Source organism: Hipposideros armiger, unplaced genomic scaffold (assembly GCF_001890085.2).
Source record: "Hipposideros armiger isolate ML-2016 unplaced genomic scaffold, ASM189008v1 scaffold_369, whole genome shotgun sequence".
Classification (NCBI taxonomy): Eukaryota; Metazoa; Chordata; class Mammalia; order Chiroptera; family Hipposideridae; genus Hipposideros; species Hipposideros armiger.
The window spans coordinates 2048671-2075498 of NW_017731719.1; the positions used below are offsets into that span (position 1 = coordinate 2048671).

The window sequence follows — 26828 nt, forward strand, 5'->3', positions numbered from 1 at the left end:
GCAATGATGGTGCCAACTTGGGCCAGTGAAGCAACGTCCTCCACAACTAGACTGAAGAAGAAAAGGACAGCAACTTGTCTGTTCCCCTTCCCCCAATTCCCCAATAAAAATCTTTATTAAAAAATATATATATGTATATATATTAATCTCGTGTGTACCATTACTTATACTTTTAACTTAATATGAGTTTAATTAAAAATTCAGAGAGAAAAATCTAATTTTAATAAAGACTTGAAGATACCCATAATCCTTCAATGTAACTTTAAGATTGTATAACTTTGTCAATAATAAATATATTACTGTGAAATCATATTTCAGGTTTTCAAAACCAGAAAAGCAATTTTTAATCCATCTATTTTTGTTGATCCCAGATGTATTGAGTGTTTGCTATTTGCCTACTGCTGGAATCAGTTAGGTGAAAGTAAATGTTCCAGGATAAGGAAAAATGGTCTATTGGTCCTAGACCTTTTGATTTTTTGTGGGTGATTTGGCAGTTTGGGTAGGTTTTTCTGGAGGAGTGGTTGAAATGTTTAAAATGATTACAGAGTAGTAATGGGTTTTGGTTGGAAGCACACGCTGGTTTAAGACCTGAGGTTCATCCCCATTTTCTCTTGGTGATTTAGACAGTACAGAATGTAAGCAGTTTCCTCCCCAACATTTTCAAACATACGGAAGAGTTAATACAGTGAATACCCTAGATTTTAGAGTTAGGATTTTGCTACGTTTGTTTTATCCCAGATCTGTACATTAATCCATCTTATTGTTTAATGCATTTCAAAGTAACTTTCAGACTTTCCAAATCATTTTCACTTAAATTTTCTAATTTTACACTTGTATTTTTTTTGCTCTGAAAATCTTTGTTTCTAATGTTATTGACATGATTTTTAAATTTGTTTTGTCCTAGAAAATAACTATACATTTCTAAATTAAAATATCAAAATAATTACTAACAGGAATATTGATTGAATACTATATGATTTCTGTACATTTTTTATTGTTGTTAGACTAAACCCCAGTAGGGATAGAACTGCAAAATATTGTGCTTGATAGTAATTCTTTTCTCCGTGTTTTGGCCCCCAATTGACATATTATTAGCTCCACTTATTTAAATTTATTTTGTTTTTTGGGATTGCTTTTTTCTTATGTAAAACATTTAAACATATTTACAGTATTCTAAAATTAAAGCTGTACAAGAAGGTGCTTCACAGAAGACGTGCTTCATCCTTGTCGCTCCCTCCCTCCCCACCCCCTGCCCCTAACCCCAGCAGGTAACCATTTTTATTCTTTATTTTTCCATTATTTCCTTTTGAAAATATAAGCAAATAATGCCATAGATAACTGCACATATATCACAGGTAACTGGCGACACTAGTTGCTTTTAGATAGGGGAGGACACTTTAAACATGTTTGTCACTTTTGAATTTTTTTTTTATGATGTGGTTTATTTTCTTTACTTTTTTGGGGTGGGGGGGTTAGTGTATTTTTATGTTTAGAAAGCTACTTTTATACTAATACCTGCAGTTCCCATCCTTTTAAAATATTCTCTATTGTGAGCAGTAATGGAATTAGTAACCTCTTCATCAGCTTCCCTTCCCTCTTCTCTGGTAACTATTATTTTGGCATTTAAAAATTTGTTATTGATTTACATGCAGTAAAATTCACTTTTTTGGGGGAGATGGGTATAGTTCTGTGAGTTTTGACAAATGCATAAAATCATGTAACAACCACCACAGTCAGGATATAGAACAGTTCCCTCACCTCCGAAAATTTTCTCTTACTGCCACCTTTATAATCAAATCCTCCTCCCACCCCTAACTCCTGACAACTGATTTGTTTTCTATTCCTACAGTTTTTCCTTTTGAAAAAAGAATGTCACGTAAATGGAAATGTCATATATATATGTAATCTGTTGAGTATGGTGATGCAGATTTGTGTCTATACATTTAAATGCCCTGTCCTCAATGTGTTAACACAAGGCATTTGAGATTCATTTAGGTAGACCTGTGTATCAATAGTTCATTCCTTTTTTGCTAAACTGACCCCTTTTCTATTTAGTTAATTGCATAGTATCTGTGTGTTGTAAAAGAAGATAACATTTGCATATACAACTCTGTTATTTCATCCTGTAGTGTTCTAAATTCAGTATGTTTAACAGTCACCACCAGAGCTCACTGCAAAGCTTCTCTTAGGTTTTTTGGTTGTCTGAACTCATTCTTGACTAGAGAGCTCAGGGGAATCACATGGGAACAATATTTAAGTCCTTTCTGGTTCATAACTGTTTGTTTGTGACCATTAGACCCAATTTATTTTGAAGATTTGATTGGATATAAAATTCATGGCTCACATTTTCTTGTGAGCTCCATGGACTTGGATATGAAGTATTATTGTCAGTCTTAAGCCATTCTTTTTTCTCACAAGAACCTTGTCTTTTGCTTAGATACCCCAAAGGTTTTTTTTTTCTTCCTTCTTTAAAGTAGCAGTACATGAATATATTTTGGTGTTAACCTTCCTGTATGGCCTTAAATAATAGGTTCAAGTCTTCTTTTATTTCAGAGAAGTTTTCTTGTATAATCATTTTTAGTATTTGCCCTGTTCCATTACATAGGTTTTTCTTTTGGGGACTCCATTTATGAGTGTGTGTTGGATCTTCTTTGCATAACTTCTATATTATTTGTTCACAAAACCCTTTTTTCCCCTTCTTTATTTAAAAAATCTCCTTCATCCTGTTCCATTTTTTTTCCTGTGGGGTCTGTTCACTCTTTTGTTTCATTTAATTTGCCTTCATTTCTGATAGAATTTTTCTTTTTTTAAATTCTTATATGATGCAAATAAAAACAATATTTTCCCACTTATTTGTATGAAAAATTGGAGACTTCCTATGAAAAGTCTTAAGATCCAATGTAAATGTTAAGTTATAACACTTGTGAACAGAAATGTTACCACTGAACAATCATAATAAAATACACCCCAATATCCATAGTTTTATAGATACACATCATTTTGTATGATGGATAGTACCTGTAAAGTTTATAAAATTCAAATGTGAAGTAGTTTCTTACTGACTTATTTGCATGATTTGGAAATGCTGCTTTTCATTGTTTATAATTTGTTTATAATTTTGTAGGGACGTGCTGAAAAATAAGAGGATTTTAAATATGAATTGCAATATAAAGAATTAATTTTATTAGCCAAAAATTTTACTTTACTAGATTCATAAATAATTTAGTGCCTGTGAAGTGAAAAGTAGGATTTGTTTTATACATACAATGTGATAAATTCTTTTCCTTCACCTGCATTTAACACTATAACAGACTACTTTAAAAAGTCAGGAAACCAAGTTACTTTTATTTGTTGTTCTTGTAGTTACAGATGAAATTATTTGATAAAGTTTTTAGAGGAACTCACTAACTAGTATGCTTTTGTTGATCTTAGAGATTTATTGTCTTAGTTATTACTTAAAAGGTAAAACAAATGAATAGGTACTAGTAGGCCATTTTAGTACACATAACCAGGCCTTAATTTAAGGTATTGTGTATTTATATAGCTCTTTGAGAGGTAATGGGAGAATTACAAAACTGAAGGGTTGATGTATATTATTGTGGACTTTCTAGAGGTACGAAGTAGAGCCTGTTAATTTTTGTTTTCCATGATCCTTCTGCTTTGGGAGGAATGGGGGAGGGGTAGACTATATAGAGAGATAAGGAGCTGCTTTGCTGTCAGTGTAGAATTAGAATTGGAGCAAAATTGTGTATCACAGATAAATCAGAATGCTCTAGGTTTGAACAGTAATATTGAGAAAAAGGATTTCCATTTTCTGTTACTTAAGCTGTAAATTACCTCAATTCTCAGATAATCATCTAGTGATTAGTATTTAATTTATAATATTTTGGATATGCATTTCTTTTATATATTAATAGTGGCTGTTCTGTTGTGTTGTCGGAAAAGTCATGACGCATTTTTACAATGAAAAACATAAATAGAAAAATACGTCATGACTTTTCCGACAACCCAGTATAAATGTAGAAACAAGAACGAGGCTTGGAAGGAAGTTTATTATACTCTCAGGTCCCACAGAGGGGGTGATGCATTCCACTCAGGGTCGCAGGGGAAGCATCAGGTTTTGGTCAGATGGCAAAAGATAAGAGTGAGGGGAAGTCCTAGGCCAGAGCCTTTATTGGGGTTTCCAAGGTTTCGAAAGGCAAGGCAAGGCAGGGTAGACAGTTTAGGATTGGCATTTATGAATGAGGCCAGTGGGATTTGGGCTATAGGGGCGGTCTCTAGTTGTCTGGTACCTGACCCTGGAATGATTTAGGGCAGGGGAAATCCTGGCTTGTATGTTAGTGAGTTACATAAGGAGATGGCTGGGGCTGTCGACTTGATATTGGTTGGTTTGTAAACGAGAGAGATGGTCCTGGTTACGTTCTTTGGTATGTCTGGAAAGGGCTAGCATTGGGATGAGCGGTTGCTCCCTGGCCAGAAAGCTTTTTAAGTTGTCTAAACATCATATAAAATATAGAAAGTAAAAAAACATGACTAGTACAGTGGCCCAGTAAAGTTTAATCTGCTTACACTGTCATATAATTTCTGATGTGTTCGTAATCTTTCAGAATTTTAGAGAGCTAAGGTTCTTGTTCACTTTTTTACAAGCTCTTAAACCTTTTTGGTTAGTGATTGCTTTTTTTCTTTTAACCCTGAAATATGCATGTTTTAAAAACCTGATTGAAATGTTTTCAGAGGAGCATCTGCATCATTGAATGAAATGTTTTTGGTTTAATTTTATAGCAGTATGATATGAATCACCAGCTGGGTATATATCAGCAGTTCACCTCTAATGTTTGAAAGTAGTTATATGTTTCTTCTTCCACTTAAAGAAGAAATGAGTATGTGTTCATATCTTTTTTAAATGTTTAAGATTGGTAGTTTGTGAGTTACAGATGAGTATTCTGTTTCTAGTTATTTTCCCTGTAAGCATTTTTGTAGCTTTTTTATTGGATTATTTCCATTTTAAAATTTTGTTTTTAGGTAACATACAGTAATATTTACCTTTTTTTTGTTTGTGTGGTTCTGTGAGTTTTGATTAATGCATAGAGTCCTGCAATGACCACCACAATCAAGATACAAAACAATTCCATCACTCCCCAAATTTCCTTAAAAGGGAATGCCCCTTCATTAATCTTCCCTACACTTGTAACTTCTGACAGCCACTGACCTATTCTTCTTCTCTATAGGTTTTCTTTTTCAAAATTGATATATAAAAGGAATTGTGTAGTATGTAACCTTTTGAGACTGACTTCTTTCATTTAACATAATACATTTGAGATGAATCCATGTTGATGCTTGTACCAGCAGTTCATTGCTTTTTATTACTGAGTACTATTCCATTGTAAGGATGTACCACAGTTTATTCATCCCTTCACCAGTTGAAGAACTTTGGGTTGTTTACAGTTTATGTAGATTATGAGTTTAGATTTACAGAAAAATTAAGTAGTACAGAGAGCTCCTATATGTAACACCCCCCCCCCAGTTTCCCCTGTTAATATCTTGCATTACTGTGGTGCATTTTTATAATTGATGAACAAATATTAACATATATTTTTATTAACTAAAGCCCACAGATTACATTAGGGTCACTGTATTGTACAGTTTTATGTGTTCGGGCATATGCATAATGTCATGTATGGACTATTATAGTACCATACAGAATGGTTTCAGTGCCCTAAAAATTCCCTGTGGTCCACCTGTTTCTGTACCCCCTCCACCCCACCCCATCTTCAAACTCATGGATCTTTTTACTGTCTCCATAATTTTACCTTTTCTAGAGTATCATAATTGGAATTATACAGCATGTAACCTTTTCAGACTGGCTTCTTTCGCTTAGCAATATGCATTTAAAATTTCTCTATTATATCTTTTTATGGTTTGATAGGTCATTTCTTTTTATCAATGAATAATATTCTATTGTATGGATGTACCACTATCCATTCACCCATTGAGAAACATCTTGATTATTTCTAATTTATGACAGTTATGAATAAAGCTGCCATAAACTTGCATGTGCAGGTTTTTGTGTGGACATAAGTCTTCAGCTCATTTGGGTAAATGCCTAGGAGGATGATTGCTGGATCATATGATAACATTATGTTTAACTTTGTAAGAAACTGCCAAATGTCTTCCAAAGTGACTGTACCATTTTACATTCCCACCCAACAATGAGAGTTTCCGTTGCTCCATATCCTCACTTGCAATTGGTATGTCAGTTTTGAGATTTTAACTGTTGTAATAGGTATATAATGGCATCTCATCATTGTTTTAATTTGCAGTTCCCTAATGTCATGGGATGTTGAACATCTTTTCATATGCCTATTTGCCATTTTGTAGATCTTCTTTGGTGAAGTATTTGTTCAGATTTTGCCCACTTTTTAATTGGGTTGTTTGTTTTCCTGTTGTTGAGTTTTAAGACAACTTTGTATATTTTGGATAAGTCCTTTATCAGATACGTGTTTTTGCAAATATTTTCTCCCAATATGTGGCATATCTTCGTTCCCTTAACACTATCTTTTGAAGAGCAGAAGTTTTTAATTTTAGTGAAGCCCAACTTACCCATTTTTCATTCATAGATTTTGCTTTTCATTTTGCATCTAAAAAACTATAGCTGAACCCAAGGTAACCTAAATTTTTTTCTGTCTTATGTTCTAGACATTTTATAGTTTTGTGTTTTATATTTAGGTCTATGATTCATTCTGAGTTAATTTTTGTGAAAGATGTAAAGTCTTTGTATTTACTTTTGCAAGTGGATGTCCGTTTGTTCAGCACCATTTATTGAAAAGACTCCTTTCTCCATTGAATTGCCTTTACTCCTTTGTCAAAAATCAGTTGACTGTATGTCTGTGGGTCTATTTCTGGACTTTCTGTTCTGTTCCATTGATATATTTGTCTGTTCTTTTTGCCAGTGTCATGTGGTCTTAAATACTGGAGCTTTATAGTGTGGCTTGAAGTTAGGTAGTGTCAGTTCTTTGGCTTTATTCTCCTTTACTATTGTGTTTGCTATTCTGAGATCTTTTGCTCTTCCCTATAAACGTTAGAGTCAACTTGTTGATAGCCATAAAATAATTTGCTTGGAATTTGATTAGGATTATGTCATATCTGTAGATCAAACCTACATCTTAACAATATTAAGTCATCTTGTCCACGAACGTTGAATATCTTTTCATATATTTAGTTCTTTGATTTTGTAATCAGTTTTATAGTTTGGATCATGTAAATCTTGTACATATTTCGTGAGGTTTATACCTATTTCCTTTTTCTTGATCCTAATGTAAATAGCACCGTGTTTTTAATTTCAAATTCTTGTGTCTGTTATTGCTAGTATATAGTGATTGATTTTTGCATATTAACCTTGTGTCTGCAACCTTGCCATACTTGCTTATTAATTCCAAGAGTGTTTTGTCAATTCTTTGGGATTTTCTACATAGACATTCTTGTTAGCTGCAAACAAGGACAGTTTTATTCATTTGCAATATATAATCCCTTTATCTTTTTCTTGTCTCATGGGTTACTAGGACTTCTATTACGATGTTGAATAGGAGTGGTGAGAGGTGACCACTTTGTTCCCATTCTTAGTGGGAAAGCATCTAGTTTCTCACCATTAAGTATGAGTTAACTGTAGGTTTTTTTGTAGATGTTCTTTGTTGAGAATGTTTCCCTGTATTCCTAGTTTACTCAGTTTTAAGCATGAATCAGTATTAGATTTTGTCAAGTGCTTTTTCTGCATCTATTGTTAGGATCATAGGATTTTTCCTCTTTAAACTGTTGATGAAATAGATTGTATTAATTGATTTTCGAATGTTGAACCAGCTTTGCATACCTGGAATAAATTCCACTTGGTTGTAGTGTTTAATATTTTTTAATACATTGTTGATACACTAATATTTTGTTGTGTATTTTTCACATCTTATGTTCATGAGAGATATTGGTCTATAGTTTTCTTGTAATGTCTTGTCTGGTTTTAGTATTCGAGAATGCTCTCCTCTGCTTAATGAACTATTCCCTCTGCTTGTATATTCTGGAAGGGATTATAGACAGTTGTTTCATTTCTTCCTTAAATGTTTTGGATTCACCAATTAAACCTTCTGAGCTTGTTGTTTTCCTTTCTGGAAGGTTTTTAGTTACCAATTCAGTTTCTTTAATATAGAGGGGCATATTCAATATTCAGAGTATGTGTTTCTGCTGTTTGTGACTCTTGGTAGATTATGTCTTGCAAGGAATTGGTCCATTTTTTTTAAATATTTTATTGGAAAATTGGGGAAGGGGAACAGCCAAGTTGTTGTCCTTCAGTCTTAGTTGTGGAGGACGCAGCAAGCTCAGTTCCCAAGTCCAGTTGTGCCGCCCAGCTCAAGGTGCTGTGTTCAATTAGTTGTGGGTGGGTGTAGCCACCATCCCATGTGGGAGTCAAACCAGCAGCCTCATTGTTAAGAGCGCGCCCTCTATCCACTGAGCCATTCAGGCGGCAGCTCAGCTCAAGGTGCCGAGTCTTTAGTTGCAGGCGGGCATAGCCCACCATCTCAAACAGGCAATCTTGTTGTTAGGAGCACGTGCTCTCACCAGCTGAGATGTCCTGCCACCTGTTGGCAGTTCAGCAGCAGCTCAGCTTGGGCACAGCTCGCTGGCCCATGTGGGAATTGAACCGGTGACCCTGTTGCTCAGAGCTTGCACTCTTGAGCAAGCCCTTAACCAACTGAGCCACCCGGCTTGCCCAGAATTGATCCATTTTATCTAAATTATTAAATGTGTGGGCATAGAGTTCATAATATTCTTTATTATCCTTTTAATGTCCATGGGATCAGTAGTGATATTATTACTGATAACCATAGTTGCTGATTTCTTTCTAATATTGATAATTTCTCTTTTCTCTTTTTTCTTGGTTAACTTGACTAGAAGATGTTCAATTTTATTGACCTTTTCAAAGAACCAGCTTTTAGTTTTGTTGATTTTTGGTTTTTAATTTCATTGATTTCTGCTTCAATTATTATTATTTCTTCTGCTTGCTCTAGGTTTATATTTTTCTTATTTCCTAATTTCCTAATATGGAAGCTTAAATGACTGATTTTAGATCATTATGACAGTGCTGTAAATTTCTCTTTAAACACTTTTTTCACTGCATCCCACAAATTTTGATAAGTTGTGTTTCCATTTTAATTTAGTTCAAAATATTTTTAAATTTCCCTTGAAATCTTCTGTGATCCATTTGTTATTTAGAAGTGTGATGTTTAATTTCCAAATATTTGGGACTCCCCAGCTATCTTTTATTGATTTTTAGTTTAATTCTGTTGTGGTCTGAGAGCACACTATGTATTGTTTCAATTTTTAAAATTTGTTAAGATTTGTCTTAGGGCTCAGAATGTGGTCTGTCTTGGTGAATGTTTTTGTGAGCTTGATAATAATGTGTATACTGCTGATATTGGGTGAAGTATTCTATAAATGTCAATGAAATCCAGTTGATTGATGGTGCTTTTGAGTTTTACTGTATCCTTAGTGGTTTTTTACCTGCTTTGTCTGCAAGATAATGATGCAGGTTTGTTGGCGTCTCCAGTTATAGTAGTGGATTTAACTATTCTTCCTTGAAATTCTATCATTTTTTGCATCACATCTTTTGGCATTGTTATTAGGCACATAAACAGTAAGGATTATTATCTTTGAGAATTGACACTATATAAAACTCCTCTTTATCCCTGATAATTTCCCTTGTTGTGAAATCTGCTTTGTTTGAAATTAGTACTATAGCTAGTCCAGCTTTTTTAAAAAAGATTTTATTGGGTAATTGGGAAAGGGGAGAACAGTGTTGGGGAATCGGGGAAGGGGAGCAGACAAGTTGCTGTTCTTTGGCTCTTCAGTCTAGTTGTGAAGGACTTTGTTTCACTGGCTCTTGTTGGTATTATTATTGCACTCTTCCCGGGTGAGGCATATCGGTTGCCGGCCTCTGGACAGCCGCTCACAGCAGCTCTTGGCAGCTCACACCGGCTGCTGACTGCTCACACTGGCTGCTAGTCACACATGGTAGCTTATGGCAGCCTGCTGCAGCCTACACCGTTGCCAGCAACTCACGGCATCCCAGCTCCAGGTCGAGCCGTTGTTCACCATCTTAGCTGTAGAGGGCAGTGTCACTGGCCCTTATGTGGGATCCGAACTGGGGCCCTGTTGTACAGAGCTGGCGTCCCAAGCCAGCTCTTAACCAATGCACCACTCAGCCGGCCCCACAGCTTTCTTTTGATTAGTGTGAGCATGGTATGCTTTTCTCCATACCTTTACTTTTAATCTATCTGTGTGTTTGTATTTAAAGTTGGTTTCTTATAGACAACATATAGTTGTTTTTTATCCAGTCTGTCAGTTCCTCTTTAATGGTTTATTTAGACCTTTCAAGTTAAAAGTGACTATTGTTGTAGTTGGGTGGATATCAACCCTATCCGTAACTATTTTCTATTCATTGCATTCATTCCTTGTTGCTTTAAAAAAATTTTTTTTTTTGTTTTCTTCCTCTTCTGGTTTTAATTGAGCATTTTATAATTATATTTCTCTCCTATCTTAAGATTATCGGTTAAACTTATTTTTAAATTTTATTGGTTGTTACCCTAGAGCAGCGGTTCTCAACCTGTGGGTCGTTACCCCTTTGGGGGTCAAACGACCCTTTCACAGGGGTCGCCTAAGACCATCGGAAAACAAAAAGATATTTACATTACGATTCATAACAGTAGCAAAATTACTGTTATAGAGTAGCAATGAAAATAATTCTATGGTTGGGGTCACCACAACATGAGGGAACTGTATTAAGGGGTCGCGGCATTAGGAAGGTTGAGAACCGCTGCCCTAGAGCTTGCAGTAGACCATTTAAACTAATATAAGTCCATTTTCAAATAATACTTGACCGCTTTACAGGTAATACAGGTGCTTTATAACAGATTATAAACAATTCTTCCCTCCTATCCCTTTAATATTGCTTTCACTCATTTCACTAATCCATAAGGTATAATCACCCATCCATTGTTACTGTTCTTTTGAACAGTTATCTAAGATCAATTCAGAATAAGAAAATTAAAAGATTTTATTTTACCTTCATTTATTTCTTTCTGACCTTCTTCCTTTATGTAGATCTGAGTTTCTCACATACGTCTTTTCCTTCTCTCTGAGGAACTTTTACTATTTCCTGCAAGGCATGTCAATTAACAACAAATTCCCTTAGTTTTGTTTATCAGATAAAGTATTTGTCCTTAACTTTTGAACGAAAATTTCACTAGGTATTGAAGTCTAGGTTGTTGTTGTTATTTTCTAATTTCAACACTCATTTCTCCCGAATCCCTTTTTGAAGAGAAGTCATATCATTTTTATTCGTCTTTCATATAGATAAGGTAATTTTTTGGTCGTTTAGCTTATTTGAAGGTTTTCTGTTTGACTTTTGCAATTTGAATATGATAAACCTAGGTATTGATATTTAGCTTTTTATCCTCTTAGGTGTTCTCTGAGCTTTCTGGAATTTTGTTTTGGTGTCTGTCATCAATTTTGGAAAAATTCTCATAGTCATTCGTACTTAAAATACTTCAGTTTCTCTCTTTCTTCTCCTCTAGTATCCCCATTATATGTATGTTACACCTTTTATAGTTGTCCCACAGTTTTTGTATATTCTGTTCCTTTTTCTTTTTCCAATTTCTTTTTTTTTCCCCTTGGCGTTTCAGTTTGGGATATTTGCATTGACATGTCTTCAACTTCACTGATTGTTTCCTCAGTTGTGGTTAGTCCATCAAAAGCATTCTTAATTTGTGTTAGTGTTTTTTATTTCTAGCATTTTGCTTTCATTCTTTCTTATAGTCCATAGCATATTGATCACAGTTATTTTAAATTCTTAGTGTGGTAATTCCAACATCTCTGCCATATCTGAGTTTGGTTGTGGTGCTTGTTTTGTCTCTTTTGAATGTAATTTTTTTGCCTTTTGGCATGTGGTGTAGTTTTTTTGTTGTTGAAAACTGCATGATTTATTGCACAATAGGAAATCAGGTAAACAGATTATTACTGTGAGGTTTATAATTATCTGGCTAGGATTTATGCTATGTTTAATGTTTGCTAAGTATTTGTATTGTTCGTAGGTGTCAGAGGCTTCATTTTCTTGCAGTTTCCTTCTTGTTGTCTTCCGGTTGTTTTGGGTTTCCCTAGAAACCCCTTAAATATAGAGTGTGACTTGGAGCTCTCATACTTGTAATCTGTTATTATACTGGAGCCTTGTTGATGTGGTGATAAGGTAATGGGGAATGGAAGTGTGTTCTATAATCTTATGATTAAATCTCAGTTGTAGTCAACCAGAGTTCCTGGGATGCGATCTCCAGAAGTGTTTTAGTCTTTTTTTCCCCATCCCTTTACCTCAGTCTGGAAGGCTAGCTGGTCTTTGTTAAGGAGCACAGATTACTCTCGGTCTATCCACCTTTCCCTTCCCCATATCCAAAACTGGAAGGAATTTTTTTCTGGATGATAACCTAGTGGAGGTAAAACTCATAATCTGGAGGCTTTTTTATAATGGGAAGGGTTTTAATCCTCAAACTAGCTTACACAGCCTCCAGCAAATTCATTAGTTACCTTTAAAGAATTTCTACCAGTTACTGTCTTTGGAGGCTCCTGCTCCTGGTAAGCTCTGATTCTTTGTATTTGCTTGTCTTCAATTTTCCTAGAGGCATTTTGCCTGATGAATTCAGTTTTCGGGTGAATCTAAGAAGAGTTCTTGATTTTCAGTTTGGTCACCTTTTTCCTTGTTGTGAGGGTGGGAGTAAAAATTGTAAGCTCTTTATATATTGGAGCTGAAACCGGAAGTCCTCTTGTTTATGTTTTAATGAGAGTTTTATTGAGACATAATTCACATACCATAAAAATGTACCCCTAAAAGCATACATTTTAGTAGTTTTTAGTGTATTCACAGAATTGCATAACCTTTAGCTCTGTTTAATTTTAAAAGATTTTCATCACCTGAAAAAGAAATCCTATACCCATTAGCAGTCACTTCTCCCAGCCCTAGGTAACCACTTACCTATTTTGTTTCTATGGATTTGCCTATATTGGACCTTTCATATAAATGGAATATGTAATATGTGACCTTTTGTTCATGACTTACCTTTATATGTTTCCAAGATTCATGCATGCTGTAGCATTTATCAGTCCTCTATTCCTTATTGTTGCCAAATAATATCTCATTGTAAGGATATATCACGTTTTGTATATCTATTTATTGGTAGGTAGAAACACTTTTTTGGCAGTTGTGAATAATGATGTTGCAAACATTTGTGTAAACATTTTTGAGTGGATTTGTTTTCATTTCTCCTGGATAGATACCTAAGAGTTGAATTTTGCTAGGTTATAGGGAAACACATTTCAAGTTATGACGTTTTCTTAGTGGTTGTTCTGGAGAGTTAGGTAATATCGTAATACAGTTTAGATTAATACCAACTTAATTTCAGTAGCATGTTAAACTTTGCTCCATAATATCCCCATTTTCTCCTCTCCTTTTTGCAATTATTGTCATAAAATTATGTATACAGTTGAAGCTCAGAGAATTATAATTATTGCTTTTTGCCTTTTAAATTAACCCTCTGTTGGGCACAACTGATCTAACAGATTCATTGCACATACATTTTCAAATATGAAATATATCTTTACTAAGTCACAGACATGGCTGGCGAGGAGGAGGAGGGGAAAGATACGGAAGCGATGAGTCACGATACTTAACTGTTAGATATTTGAAAATTTGTGTGCAATGTATCTGTGAGATCAGTTGTGCTTGACGGAGGGTTAAGAGAAGAAAAGAGTTACAAACAAATACATTTATACTGTTTTTAATATTTACCAATGTAGTTATCTTTACTGATGGTCTTTATTTCCTTGTGTGTATTTGAGTTACTGTCTAGTGGCCCTTCTTTTCCACCATACTATTTCTTAATAGCACAGTACTGCTAGAGACAAATTCTCTATTTTTGTTTATTTGGGAATGTCTTAATCTCTTGATTTTTAAATTATGGTTTTGCAGGATATAGAATTCTTGGTTTATAATTTTTTATTTTAGCCCTTACAGTTCGTCATGCCACTGCCTTCTGGCTTCCCTGGTTTCTAATGAAGAGTCCATTGTTAATCTGATTGCATTGCAAAGCATTAACAATATAAAGCAATAATAGTAACCTATCTATTGGGTCGTCGGGAAAGTCATGACGTATTTTTCTATGTTTTTCAATGAAAAAATGTGTCATGACTTGCTGGACGACCCAATATAATAGGAATTAAACTAACCTAGTCCTCTTAGTCTCTGTTATTTGCTATTTGGCCCAGCCGTTATTTACTTAACAGTGTCATTAAGTTTATAATTTGAAATTATCTGTATTGATACATTATTCTGAAAAATATTCATGTACATCTCCCTTTCTAAACATACCACAATAATAAATTTCTTGTCCATGTACTTAAATCTTGCCACTCCCTCACTGCTGTTGAATTTGAGTTTGTTTTTGTATGTCATGCAATACCTCAAACATCTACCAGCTCTCTTGGTCCACTGTGTACTATGAGCCACACCTGTGCACATCTGGTGTTACAAATTTTCCCATCAAATAACTCCCCTTCCACCATTTCACCAATAACTAACAAGCTGCAATCTTTATGTCATCCATTTTCCCGAGTAAACTTCAGGTCTTTCCAGTGTAAAGTGCCACATTTATTGTAGTATTTCTTAACATGTGTAAAACTTCTTCATTGAATTTTAGGATTTTAAGTTTATTTCTTCCTTTTTAGTATTTATGTCTTTTATTTCTCTCTGTTGTGTTACTGAAATGTCTGGGATTTGCAGTATAATTTTGAATATAAATAGTGAGAGATGGCATTCTTACCTTGTTCTTGATATTAGGGGAACATCATTCAATATTTTACTATTACGTATGCTAGATGCAGGTTTTTTATAAATGTAGGTTGAGGAAGTTCCCTTGTATTCCTAGTTTGCTAAGCGTTTTTATTATGAGTGGGTGTCAAATTCTGTCAAATACTTTTTTTTCTGCAACTATTTAAATGATCATAAGTGTTTTCTCCTAATTTGGTAAAATGCATTGATTGGTGTATGAATGTGAAAGCAACCTTGTATTCCTGGGTTAAACACTACCTGGTCTTCATATAGTATCTTTTTTTTTTTAAGATTTTATTGGGGAATTGGGGGAGGGTAACAGTGTTGGAGAATTGGGGAAGGGGAACAGCCAAGTTGTCCTTAGATCTTAGTTGTGGGGGGCGCAGCAAGCTCAGCTCCAAGTCTAGTCACGCCGCTCAGCTCAAGGTGCCGAGTTCCGTTTTTAGTTTTGGGCGAGCACAGTCCACTATCTCAAACAGGCAACCTTGTTTTTGTTTTGTTTTTGAAGAATTTTATTGGGGAATTGGGGGATGGAAACTGCGCTGGAGAATTGAGGGAAGGAGAACAGACAAGTTGCTATCCTTTTGTCCTTCAGCCTAGTTGTGAAGGACGTTGCTTCACTGGCCCGAGTTGGCACCATCATTGCGCTCTTCCCGGGCAAGGCAGATTAGTCACCAGCTTCTAGATGGCTGCTCATGCTGGCTGCTGGCTACTCACGGTAGCCCATGGCAACCCACTGCCACAGGGGCTGCAGCCTAGACATCGCCGGTGACTCACGGCAGCCCAGCTCCAGGTTGAGCTGTTGTTCAGCATCTTAGCTGTAGAGGGCAGTGTCACTGGCCCTCATATGTGGGACCTGAACTGGGGCCCTCTGGCATCCCAAGCCAGCACTTAACCAACGCGCCACTCGGCTGGCCCATCAAACAGGCAACCTTGTTGTAAGGAGCATGTGCTCTCACCAGCTGAGCCATCCTGCCACCTGTTGGCAGCTCGGCAGCTCAGCTCGGGTGCAGCTGACCCATGTGGGAATCAAACCGGTGACTGTGTTGCTCAGAGCTCGCGGTCTTGAGCAAGTTCTTAACCAACTTAGCCACTCGGCTGGCTCCATATATTATCATTTTAATATATTACTAGAATTCCATCTTAATTTACCTAATGGCTTTTTAACTATATCTCTTTGCAATTTTTAGTGGTTACTCTACAGATTTTTAATATACATACCTGTTTTCATAATCTACTGAGAATGTTGTATCATTTCACATAAAATGTAGAAACTTGCAACTGTATAGGTCCATTAACCTTCTTCTCTTGTCACTTTTGTTGTAGTTGTCATATTCTATTACATCTACGAGTCTTACAAGCTGCACAATACATGTTATTTTGCTTTGAAGAGGGATACGTTGTCAAAAAATTAAAGAGTGAAAACATTCTTACTACATATCCATGTGTGTGCCATTTCTACTGCTCTTCATTTCTTCCTGATAATCCAAGTATCTTTTGATATCATTTCGTTTTGGTTCAGCAGACTCTTTAGCATTTTTGTTAATGCAGGTCAGCTGGCAACACATTCTGTTATTTTTTATCTGACAATGTTTTTATTTCAGTTTTATTCTTGAAGGATATTTCCCTGAATATAACAGCCTTTGTTGGCATGGGTCTCCTACTTCCCTTTCTGCACTTTAAAATATTTAATTCCACTGTCTTCTGGCCTTCATATTTTCTTGTGAGAAGTCATTGAATATTCATCTTGGTGTTCCTGTGAAAGTAATATGTTGTCTTTTTTTCTGGCTGCTTTCAGTATTATCTCTTTGTTAGTTTTCATCAGTTTGACTGTGATTTGTGCCTAGGTGTGCTTTTTTTTTTTAAGTTGCTGAAGTTTGCCATCCTTGAATCTGTAAAAAAAATTTCCCCCCAAATTTAGGTGACTTTTCTCAAATTTTTTGCCCCATTCTCTTTTTTCCTCCTTGTGGAATTCTTGTTATGTGTCTGTTAGACCTTCTGATACTGCACCAGGGATTCCCTTTCTATTCTCTGAATTTCTTTTTTCTCTGTTTTTCAGATTAATTCTGTCTTCGTGTTTACTTACTCATTTTGCCATTTCCAGTGTGTCATTAAGTGCATTCGTAAATATTTACTTCAGGTACTCTTCAGCTCCAGGATTACCATTTGGTCTTTTTTTTTTTTCTTTAAGATTTTTATTAAAATATAGCTAACATGTAATATTATATTAGTTTCTGGTGTATACCATAGTTACTCAACATTTATATGCCTAAAGAAGTGATCACCACAAGTCCAGCAACCATCTGACACTATATCACACTATCACAATATTATTGACTATATTTCCCATGCTGTACATTACATCCCCACGACTTATTTGTTTTATACTTGGAAATTTGAACCTCTTATTCCCCTTCACCTTATTGCCGCCTTTTTTAATTTTTCAATTACATTTGGTCTTTTTTATTGTTTCTTCTTTGTTGAAATACAAGCATACATCCTTGTAGCATTTACATCCTTGAACATAATAACAACAGCTGCTTTAAATTCCTTATCTGCTAATTCCAACCACTTGATCTTCTCAGGGTCATTCTCTTTTGTCTGTCTTTTCTCTTGAATATAGGTCTTGTTTTCCTGTGTCTTTTTATGTGTCAAGTAATTTTGAATTGTATTCTAGCATATTATATATGGATTGTAGATTTTTAAAATGGAACAGTATTTTTTACAATCAGTAATTAATTTTAGTAACATATTTCATCCTTTCCTGTGCTAATTATCATTTCTTCATCTCATGCATTTCTTGTTTTCACTGTCTTCCTACTAAAGTATGTCCTTAAATAGTTCTTTTGTTGAGGGTCTCTGGATATTACAGTGTTGGCTTTTGATGTCTTAAGATACTCTTTTGCCCTTAGTGTTGGATGATGCATTACCTGTGAATTAAATTCTGGGTTGACAGTGCTTTACTTTCAATATTTTGAATATATTGTACCATTGTTCATTGTCATCAGCTGCTGCTGGGAAAAAATCTGCTGTCAGTCAAACTGTCATTCCTTCAGATGTAATCTGCCTTTTCTCTTTGGAAGCTTTTAGGTTATGTCTGTTATTGATAATCTACAGTGTGCCTACATGTGGATTTATTTTTATCTTCCCTTGTATCTGGTGTATACTTTGCATTCAACAACATTTTTCAGTTGTGGAAAATAACTAGCTAAATTAACTCAGTAACCATTGTTGCTCCACTGTTATTTTTTAGTGATAGTGGTTTCTTTTTCCTTTTAAACATCCAAAGTGTATTTAAAAGTTGTTTTTTTTTGTCATACTGCTCATTGATTGATGTCGCCTAGAATGATTTCATGTTCCAGCTGTATATTTTATTGGTCTTATATATTTTTTGGTATATTTTAGAATTTTGTTTTTGTGGCCTCATTTTGATTGGAAGTTTAAATTTTTTCTTCATTTTGTTCATCTGTCTTTTTTTATATTTTTTTTCTCTTTACTACAATTTGTACTTGCTTTCTAACTCCTGGGCCTCTAGTCCAAAACCAGGTCTACATTAGAGTTTCCAGGTTATTTCTTCAAGGTGGTATTAGAATTATTGCAAATTTAGTCACTGATTCATTCAACAACTTTGTTCAGATTCTAGTCAGGAGGTTACCACTTTCCCTTTGCCCTTAACATAGCAGTGTCTCTGCTCACAGCTTTGAGTTTCTTCTCCTCAACAATAGTCTTGTTGTGCCTTAAACCTTTGTTAAATTTTTAAGTACTTACATTGTGTGTTGTATTTGGAACAAAGGAGCTGAATCAATACAAACTTAATGAATCTTCTTGACTAGATATCTAAATGTTGTTTCTTAATGTTTTGTCATTCCTGACTCACTTGACACATACTTTTATTAATAATACTGTTTTTGTGAATTCAGTTAGTTATGAGTTTTAAAATCTAGTAGGGCAAAAACTGTGGTTTAAAAAAAATTTTTTTCTGATCAAAATTCTATATATAGTTTTAGATATGAACTTTGTAAATCCTACTTTCCCATTTTAAAAATTCATTTAGAATCTGTCTTGAATCCCAATATATGTATATATTAACTTTAGAAAGACATTTTTATGCTGTCAAGTTATCCAGACACATAGTATACCCTTTTTTTTTAACAGCTTTTAATATATTATTTTTGAGCCTTATTTAGAGATCTTTATTCTTGTTGTATGGTTTCTGTAGATATTGTGACTGATATATTTTATTAAAACATTCAAAACCTTGTTTAACCATCGTAGGCATCTCCATGTTCCTGATTTTAATGGAAATGGCTTCAGTGTTTCACTGTTGAATATCTTACTTGCTCTTATGAGATTTGGAAAAAGGTGTCATATTTAAGTAGTTTCCTTTTATTCTTATTTTACTTCAGTTTTTATTAGGAGTGGTAGCTGAAATTTGTCAAATGCGGTTTTAAATTTTGATACAATTATAATCAATTAGCTGTTTAACAAATTGGATTCAGTTTGCTCTTTTACTTCGTTTTCCTTTTTTTTTTTTCCATCAGTACTTATAAGTGTATTTGTACTTTTCCCTTGAACTGTTTTTATCAGGTTTTATTAATATTTTATAACCTTTTAAAAATGAATTGCATACCTTAATAATTACCTTTTCCTCTTGTATTTCTTTCGTGGAGATGATTTTGTTCTTACGGTTTCATAAATTAGTAATTGAGTCTCATGTTTAAGTCAGTTTTGTCAATTTGCCCAAACATTTGTAGAAAACCAATATATAGATACCCTATAGTACACACTTTTTAGTATAATTTCATTAAATATTTGAGACATTTTTGAATGAATTTGACATTTTTTCCCAAATATGTATCCATGTTCTTTTTTGTTGTCATCTGGATTTTTACTGTGTCCTTTTGGAAACACATTTTTCTCTTATTTAACATTTCTTTTTTTTCTTCCACAGGTCCCTTTATACTTTTTGTTAGAAGTCTTAATCCTAAATGTTTATGTGTAGATAGGTTGGAAACATTTTTATAGTTGTTAATAGAATGCATAATTATTACCAGTATTTTGGGTGTATTTATGAATGATCATTATAGGAATTTGCTGTGGTATGGGTTTTATTATTGCTTAATAGTGCCCTTTTTTGCTTTTATTAAATTGCCCTAATTAATTACAATAACCTTTTTTGTAGCTACCTTATAAATTTCAACTTGGGCTTGGTTCTGATAATGTTTGAGAGTGGTAATTTATATATACATAACCATTATATAACCATAATAACTTGCTTTTCTTCTTTTTTTTTTCTTAAACAGTTACATGGGAATTGGTCTTTCTGCTCAAGGTGTGAACATGAATAGACTACCAGGTACAGTCGTAATTGAATTCTAGTACAGTTTTATAGCTAACTCTTTGTGGCTAAATTTTCAAGTAATAAGTTGAAATAGTTAAATACATTGATTTTCTGTATTTTTAATCACCTATGAGTTCAAAATGGGAGCTGAGTTTTTAAAATAAATTTTATACTATCTAGTAAAACATATATAGCAATGCTTTTTTTTGTTTTGTTTTTTGGTATTTTTAATTTCCAATGTATAGTCATATCAACTACTTTAAATATTTTAATGTGGTTGGTTCTGTTTGCTACCCAACACATTCTTGCCTTTTAACCCATTTTCAGTTGTTTAATATTCTGGGAATGTAGGCTGATATTAAAAGTAAACTAAGGAAGATGTGAATTGAGCTGGCAGAACTGTTTCTCAAAACCATTAATCAGATGGAAGTGAATCTTGGATTATATTTTTTGGTATTCTGTTAACTAATGTTAAAAATTAATTTTGGGGGAAACGTTTTGAAAAAGCAAAGTAAAGAAATCTTCATTTTATATTAAAGTGTGTGTGTGTGTGTGTGTGTGTGTGTGTGTGTGTATGTGTGTAAACCAAATCAAAGCAAAAATCCTATTAGCAAAGGAAATTTGCATGGAAAATGTGTCTTGCTATGCTTTTTTTTCTGGCAGGAGTCCTCTCTAATACATGTTTTATTGTCCTGTGTGCTGGATTTATTTTCCTTAATGTTGTAAGCAGCATTTTAATACAGAAATTATGTAGTGTATTTGTTGAGAATTTAAATGTGCACTTGGGGATTTTATCTCTGTACTGTCTGTAGTCCTCTTTTTGCTTATCTTGTCATAATCTTAGTGAATAGCTCTAGTACAGAGGAACTTTGCTGTTCATTGTAAATATACTGGAACTTTCTCTCTAGGCTGGGATAAACATTCATATGGTTATCATGGGGATGATGGACATTCATTTTGTTCTTCTGGAACTGGACAACCTTATGGACCAACTTTTACGACTGGTGATGTCATAGGCTGTTGTGTTAACCTTATCAACAATACCTGCTTCTACACCAAGAATGGACATAGTTTAGGTACTAAGATAATGTATTGCATGTAAAATAACCAAATACTGTGATTGTTGTACTTATAGCATGGTAGTCACATTTATTGTGTAATTCTTCTTTGTTAAATAGATGCCTCTGAAAATTATTTTTTTGTTCTTTCCAGGTGGAAGTTGAGGAAATGGTGAAAATTTATATTCTGTGAAGGACACATTTTATCACATGTATAGGAATAACTGTAGAAATAATTCACATGCTCAGATACTTATTCTAGTAATAGAAATGCAGAGTGTTTTCTGCTTTGCTTTGAATAAAGTCTTTTACAATATGACTTAACTCTCTAGTTAATAGGTGCTAAGAAAAAAGGGCTATCAGTTTTTAGTACAGCATGGGCATAATGATGAAGGAAAAGTTTGGTGCTGCCAACCAAATGAAGGGCATTGACACAGAAAAGGTCACACCTGCTACAAAGATTGATAAAGGATGGTGACAATAAGTTAGTTCTGTAAAAGGGAGCAGAATTAAAACAAATAATAGCAAAACTCGTAAGAATAAAAGACAGGTGACTAATAAGAAATAAATAGATTAATGAAAACATAAAGGTACCTGGTCATTGTAAGACTAATGGAAAATTAAAGATTTAGTTAAATATGCATTTGTAATACTTGAAATTTAAATCTTATATGGTTGTTATACTCCCTTTTCTTAGACTTTTTTTTAGTATTTGTTTTTTGTATTACAGAACATATGAAGGATAGCAGGACTGATGCTTTAAAAATAAAAAGATTTCACATTACTATCACTGTTTGAAATGTCCTTAATTCATAGCAGATTATTTCAATGAGATATAGTGAAAGAAGGCAAAAACTAAGTAACCCCAGAAGGCAGAAATTTCAGTTTGCTTATAAATTGTATTTGAAAATTAGACTGCAAATAGTATGCTTAGACATGCAATAGATGTTCTTTAATATAACACAAAAACTATTCTTTCTGTCATTTCATAGTAGAAAATTCTAAATATCTGACTGCATTGGTGACAGTTTTTCTTTTTTAGTGTTTCAACATACCCTAATATACAGTTAGTGGCTTCTTCATATTTTTATTTGGCTTAAATCTTTTCCTTCTGATTATTAATACTGATTTTGAAATCCTGTTATTTGACTTAAAGGTTGTCCCAAGTTCACAAAAGATCCTTATACATGGTTGACCCTTGAATAACACAGATTTGAACTGCGTGGTTCCACTTATATGTGGATTTTTTTCAATAAATACATACAATGCTGTAAATGTATTTTGTCTTATAAGGAAGACATATCATAAGGGATTTTTCTTGACATATTCTTTTCTCTAGCCTTAAGTGTAAGAATGCAGAATATTGTAAGAGTAGAGTATAATACATATAACATACAAAATATCTGTCAACTATGTATCGGTACGGCTTCTGGTCAACAGTAGGCTCTTAGTACTTAAGCTTTTGGGGAATCAAAAGTTATATGAGAATTTTCTACTGCACAGGGGGCCAGCACCCCTAACTCTTGCTTTGTGCAGTGGTCAGCTGTATTCTTATCAGTACAAGAATGTTAAGGATGCCATTCAAATTATATGTGTATTTGTAATTTGGTTGTTGTGGCCAACTGGTTTCTAGAAGGATACAGGCCCTTCAGTTTCTTTGTTGTTACCATTCTGGCTTTGACTTATCAAAGAAGTTAACTAGGATAGTCTAAGTTGGCTTGGCCACTTAAGATATTTAAGATCTTGAATTAAACCAGGAGAAATATTTTAGGTATGACCTTTGGTTCAGAAATGCAATAGACATGTTATTAAAACCAGAATTAGTGTTTTTACAGTTTTTCAACTTTATTCCAGAGAAGAAATTTTATTTGGGGCGATGGGAAGATCATAGGTGATATGATTTTATTTTTCTCTGTTCAGTTTTTCACAGACATTTAAATTGAAGTTTTCTCTTGAATAAGAAAGCTATTTTTAAAATGTGAGATTTTTTTTTAAGTAAAGCATACCTAATGATGGAATTACATTCTAATTTTAGGTAAATTAGAAACATTTAGCATTATTTATTGATAAGTTAATAAATATTAAGCACATACACAGTATAATAGTGGTTAATATGGATGGGTTCTTTAGTTGCCTGGGTTTGTCTTCTGATTTAGGCCATGTGACCTTATGCAAGTTACTTAACATTTCTGTGCCTCAGTTTATAAACTAGTGTCACTATAATACCTACCTTATTAAGGTTGTTAGAGTGAACTGAAATGATACGTGTGTAGTTCTTAGGTGCCTGGCACATAGTGAGTACTCACTAAGTGTTGTTTATTATCTTTGTTTATCAGACTTTGGGCTAAATGCCAGGGATGCAGTGGTAAAACAGTGGTGAGCAAAATTATTCCTTTAAAACAGAGGTTACCATGGGCCAAATCAGTCTCCTGTTGATTATTTAACTCAAGCTTTATTGTAACGCAGCCACATCCATTTGTGCTGGGTATGGCTACTTTCTGCTACCACAGCAGAATTGAGTAGCTGTAGCAGAGACCATATGGCCTAGAGAGCACAAAATATTTACTCTCTCGCCCTTTACAGAAGTGTGCTTGCCTCTGGTCTAGATTCTAGCATCTAGAAGATAAAATATTCAGTTAGTGTTCCCTTGTGATTCCCAAAGTGGATAATTTTTACCCCAAAGCTGATACATCCTTAGTTTCTGACTCATGAAGGTTTTCAAAATGTATATCTACCACATACAGACAAATGGAAAAGTTTTTATTTAAGAAAATAATTAAAGGATAAACATTTTCAGTATCTAGGTTAACTTAATTGAAATTTTTTTACTTTGTTTTATTGAATGTCATTCATCAATTGTAGATCACTTTTCAAAGAGCCTCTTGACAAATCAGGAAATTAGAAATATATAAAAAAATTGGTCTCAGTGTATTTAAATAATTCTACCAACTTGTTAAAATGGCATCTTTTTGTGGTCTGACTGTATAGGCTGAAGTAGCTACATTTGCCAGTGGTCAAAAATGTTTATTAAATTAAGCTAGAGTTTTCACTAGAGGTTTTCTTAAAGAGTAAAGATTTTAGTAATGACAAAAATTAGTTTTTGCTAAAACAATATAAATTTAGGCAGTCTTTGTTACAAAGTCATCTTTGAAGAAAATAATTGACTAGGCTGTTATGTTATGAAAAATGGTAAAGATATTTATGATAATATTTTACTTATTTTCTGTATCCTTTTTGGTTTTCTGAAATTTTTAGAATAAATTTTCATATTTGTCCCACAGTCAATTTGCTTTCTATTTATTAATGAAGCTAAAAGTAATCAGAATATTTTACCAGGGTTGGCAAAGCAAGGACCTCTAGCTTTCCTTTGCTTTTGACAAGCAGCATTAATTTACTAGTTTTTTTAAAGGGCTTTAACTGCAAAGTACTATTTTTACACATTTATTTAAAAACATATAGTAGAGATTTAGAGTCAGTTTGTCTTTTAACTTTTTTTTAAAAGATTTTTTATTGGGGAATTGGGGGAGGGGAACAGCGCTGGGGAATTGGGGGAAAGGGAACAGACAAGTTGCTGTCCTTTTGTTCTTCAGTCTAGTTGTGGAGGACGTTGCTTCACTGGCCCAAGTTGGCACCATCATTGCGCTCTTCCTGGGCAAGGCAGATCAGTCACCAGCTTCTAGATGGCTGCTCATGCTGGCTGCTGGCTACTCACGGTAGCCCATGGCAACCCACTGCCCCAGGGGCTGCAGCCTAGACATCGCCGGTGACTCACGGCAGCCCAGCTCCAGGTTCAGCATGTTAGCTGTAGAGGGCAGTGTCACTGGCCCTCATATGTGGGATCCGAACCGGGGCCCTCTGGCATCCCAAGCCAGCTCTTAACCAACGTGCCACTTGGCCAGCCCTAACTTTATTTAATAGATAATTTTCTGATGGTACAGCACAATTATAGAGCCATAGAATCTCAAGTGGAAGAGACCTTAAAGATAATTGAATGGAAATATCTTCATTTTTCAGAAGATGATCACTTAGCAGTACTGCTGGTGTGGTTTTTTGTTTTGTTTTAATGTGTGTTTAAACTGGAAGATTTTAGATTAACTCACCAATACCGCCCCTTCTCATTAAACTAGAACTCAAACTTTTTAAGCATATGAATGAGGTCTATAGAAATATTTGGTTTATTTATTATCTTATTTTCAGATAAGCAGTATATTTTAATGTTTGAAGGGAGATTATTGAATTGTTACTTTGGGATGCCAGCAGACTTATTCCAATGACACTGACATTGTTCAAGTGTATTTGGAACATAACTCTGTTGAAATTACTGTCAGAAGACATTCAAGAGAAATTCTCAGTTATGTATACTTTGAAGGAGGGATTATTTTTTTCCCCCAGAGTAGTAAAAAGTTACTAAAAAAATGTACTTTTAAAAGATATTATATTATTTTAAGAAACAAAAATACTGCATTTTCCATAGTTTTGCCTTAGTTTGTAACAGAAAATCTTTCCCTTCCCCCAAATTATTTAAAAGCTAAATCTAGGTGAGAAAGATTAAATGATAAAGCCGGTTAAAGCACTTTGGGTATCAGTCAAAAATCAAATGTGACTATTTTGCAACCAATTTTCTTACATGGTTCCTAGCATAGCTTTGAAGACATATCTGAAATCATTTAAAAAATCCTGGAGGCAATAGCAGTACCTCCAAAATAAAATTGGTGTGTGACTAATAAGGATGATGATCTTGAAAAAGGGGTCAGGATTCACTCAGACCTATGTTAGTGTTGAGAAAAAAAATAACTGTTGTTATTTTATATTTAGGTTTTAATTCTTTCCTTTTCTGCCTTTGCCGTTTTATCTTCATTTTAGTTAGAAATTTAGCTTGTCACCATAATCTGCCTTTGAAAAACAGCTTCTAATGCCAACTTTTTATTTTTTTATTTTTAGGTATTGCCTTCACCGACCTACCGGTAAGACATATTTATTTTTTTTTAATGCAGTTTTCATTTTTAATTGAACAAAGTATAAAGAAACTAGTACTAAGCATGTTTAGAATACATTCTTTATCTTTCTCTAGCCACCGTTGGTGTAGACCTTCAGAAATTACCATGTTTTGCCATGTATAATGTGCACGCACGTTTTTGGCCCAAATTTCAGGGAAAAAAATCTTTCATTCTAATATTTTAATTTAAATTTTTATTTGTTTACGTTTAGGTACTTGTTTTTTGTATTATAGAGGGATTTTAGCATTTATTTTTTTAACATATTATGGTATAAGAAATTTTATGTACTGGTAGCAAATTTATGATATTTACACATCATAGAAGGCCAAGAACGCTTCGTCTTTGCAAGTTTGTTGTACGTTTGTTGTAACGATTATTGTATTTCAGGGTATTATTTTACATGTGGATATCATTATTGATTTCTAGAGTTTTAACTCGTAAGTATAAATAAAAGAATTTAAAACATTTATATATACGGAATTAGTACTACCCATGTATACTGTACATCCTTATTTTTCCCT

General features: G+C 34.0%; 1 protein-coding gene across 1 annotated transcript in view; it reads left to right on the forward strand.

Moving 5' to 3' along the window:
• Window positions 1-26828, forward strand: part of RANBP9 (RAN binding protein 9) — a 73129-nt gene that overhangs the window by 11573 nt on the left and 34728 nt on the right. Inside the window, exons 2-4 of the mRNA XM_019662182.1 lie at window positions 20215-20267; window positions 21161-21328; window positions 26252-26274. Coding sequence (XP_019517727.1) covers window positions 20219-20267; window positions 21161-21328; window positions 26252-26274 — 240 coding nt within the window. The 5' untranslated portion in view covers window positions 20215-20218. The remainder of the gene's footprint in view (window positions 1-20214; window positions 20268-21160; window positions 21329-26251; window positions 26275-26828) is intronic.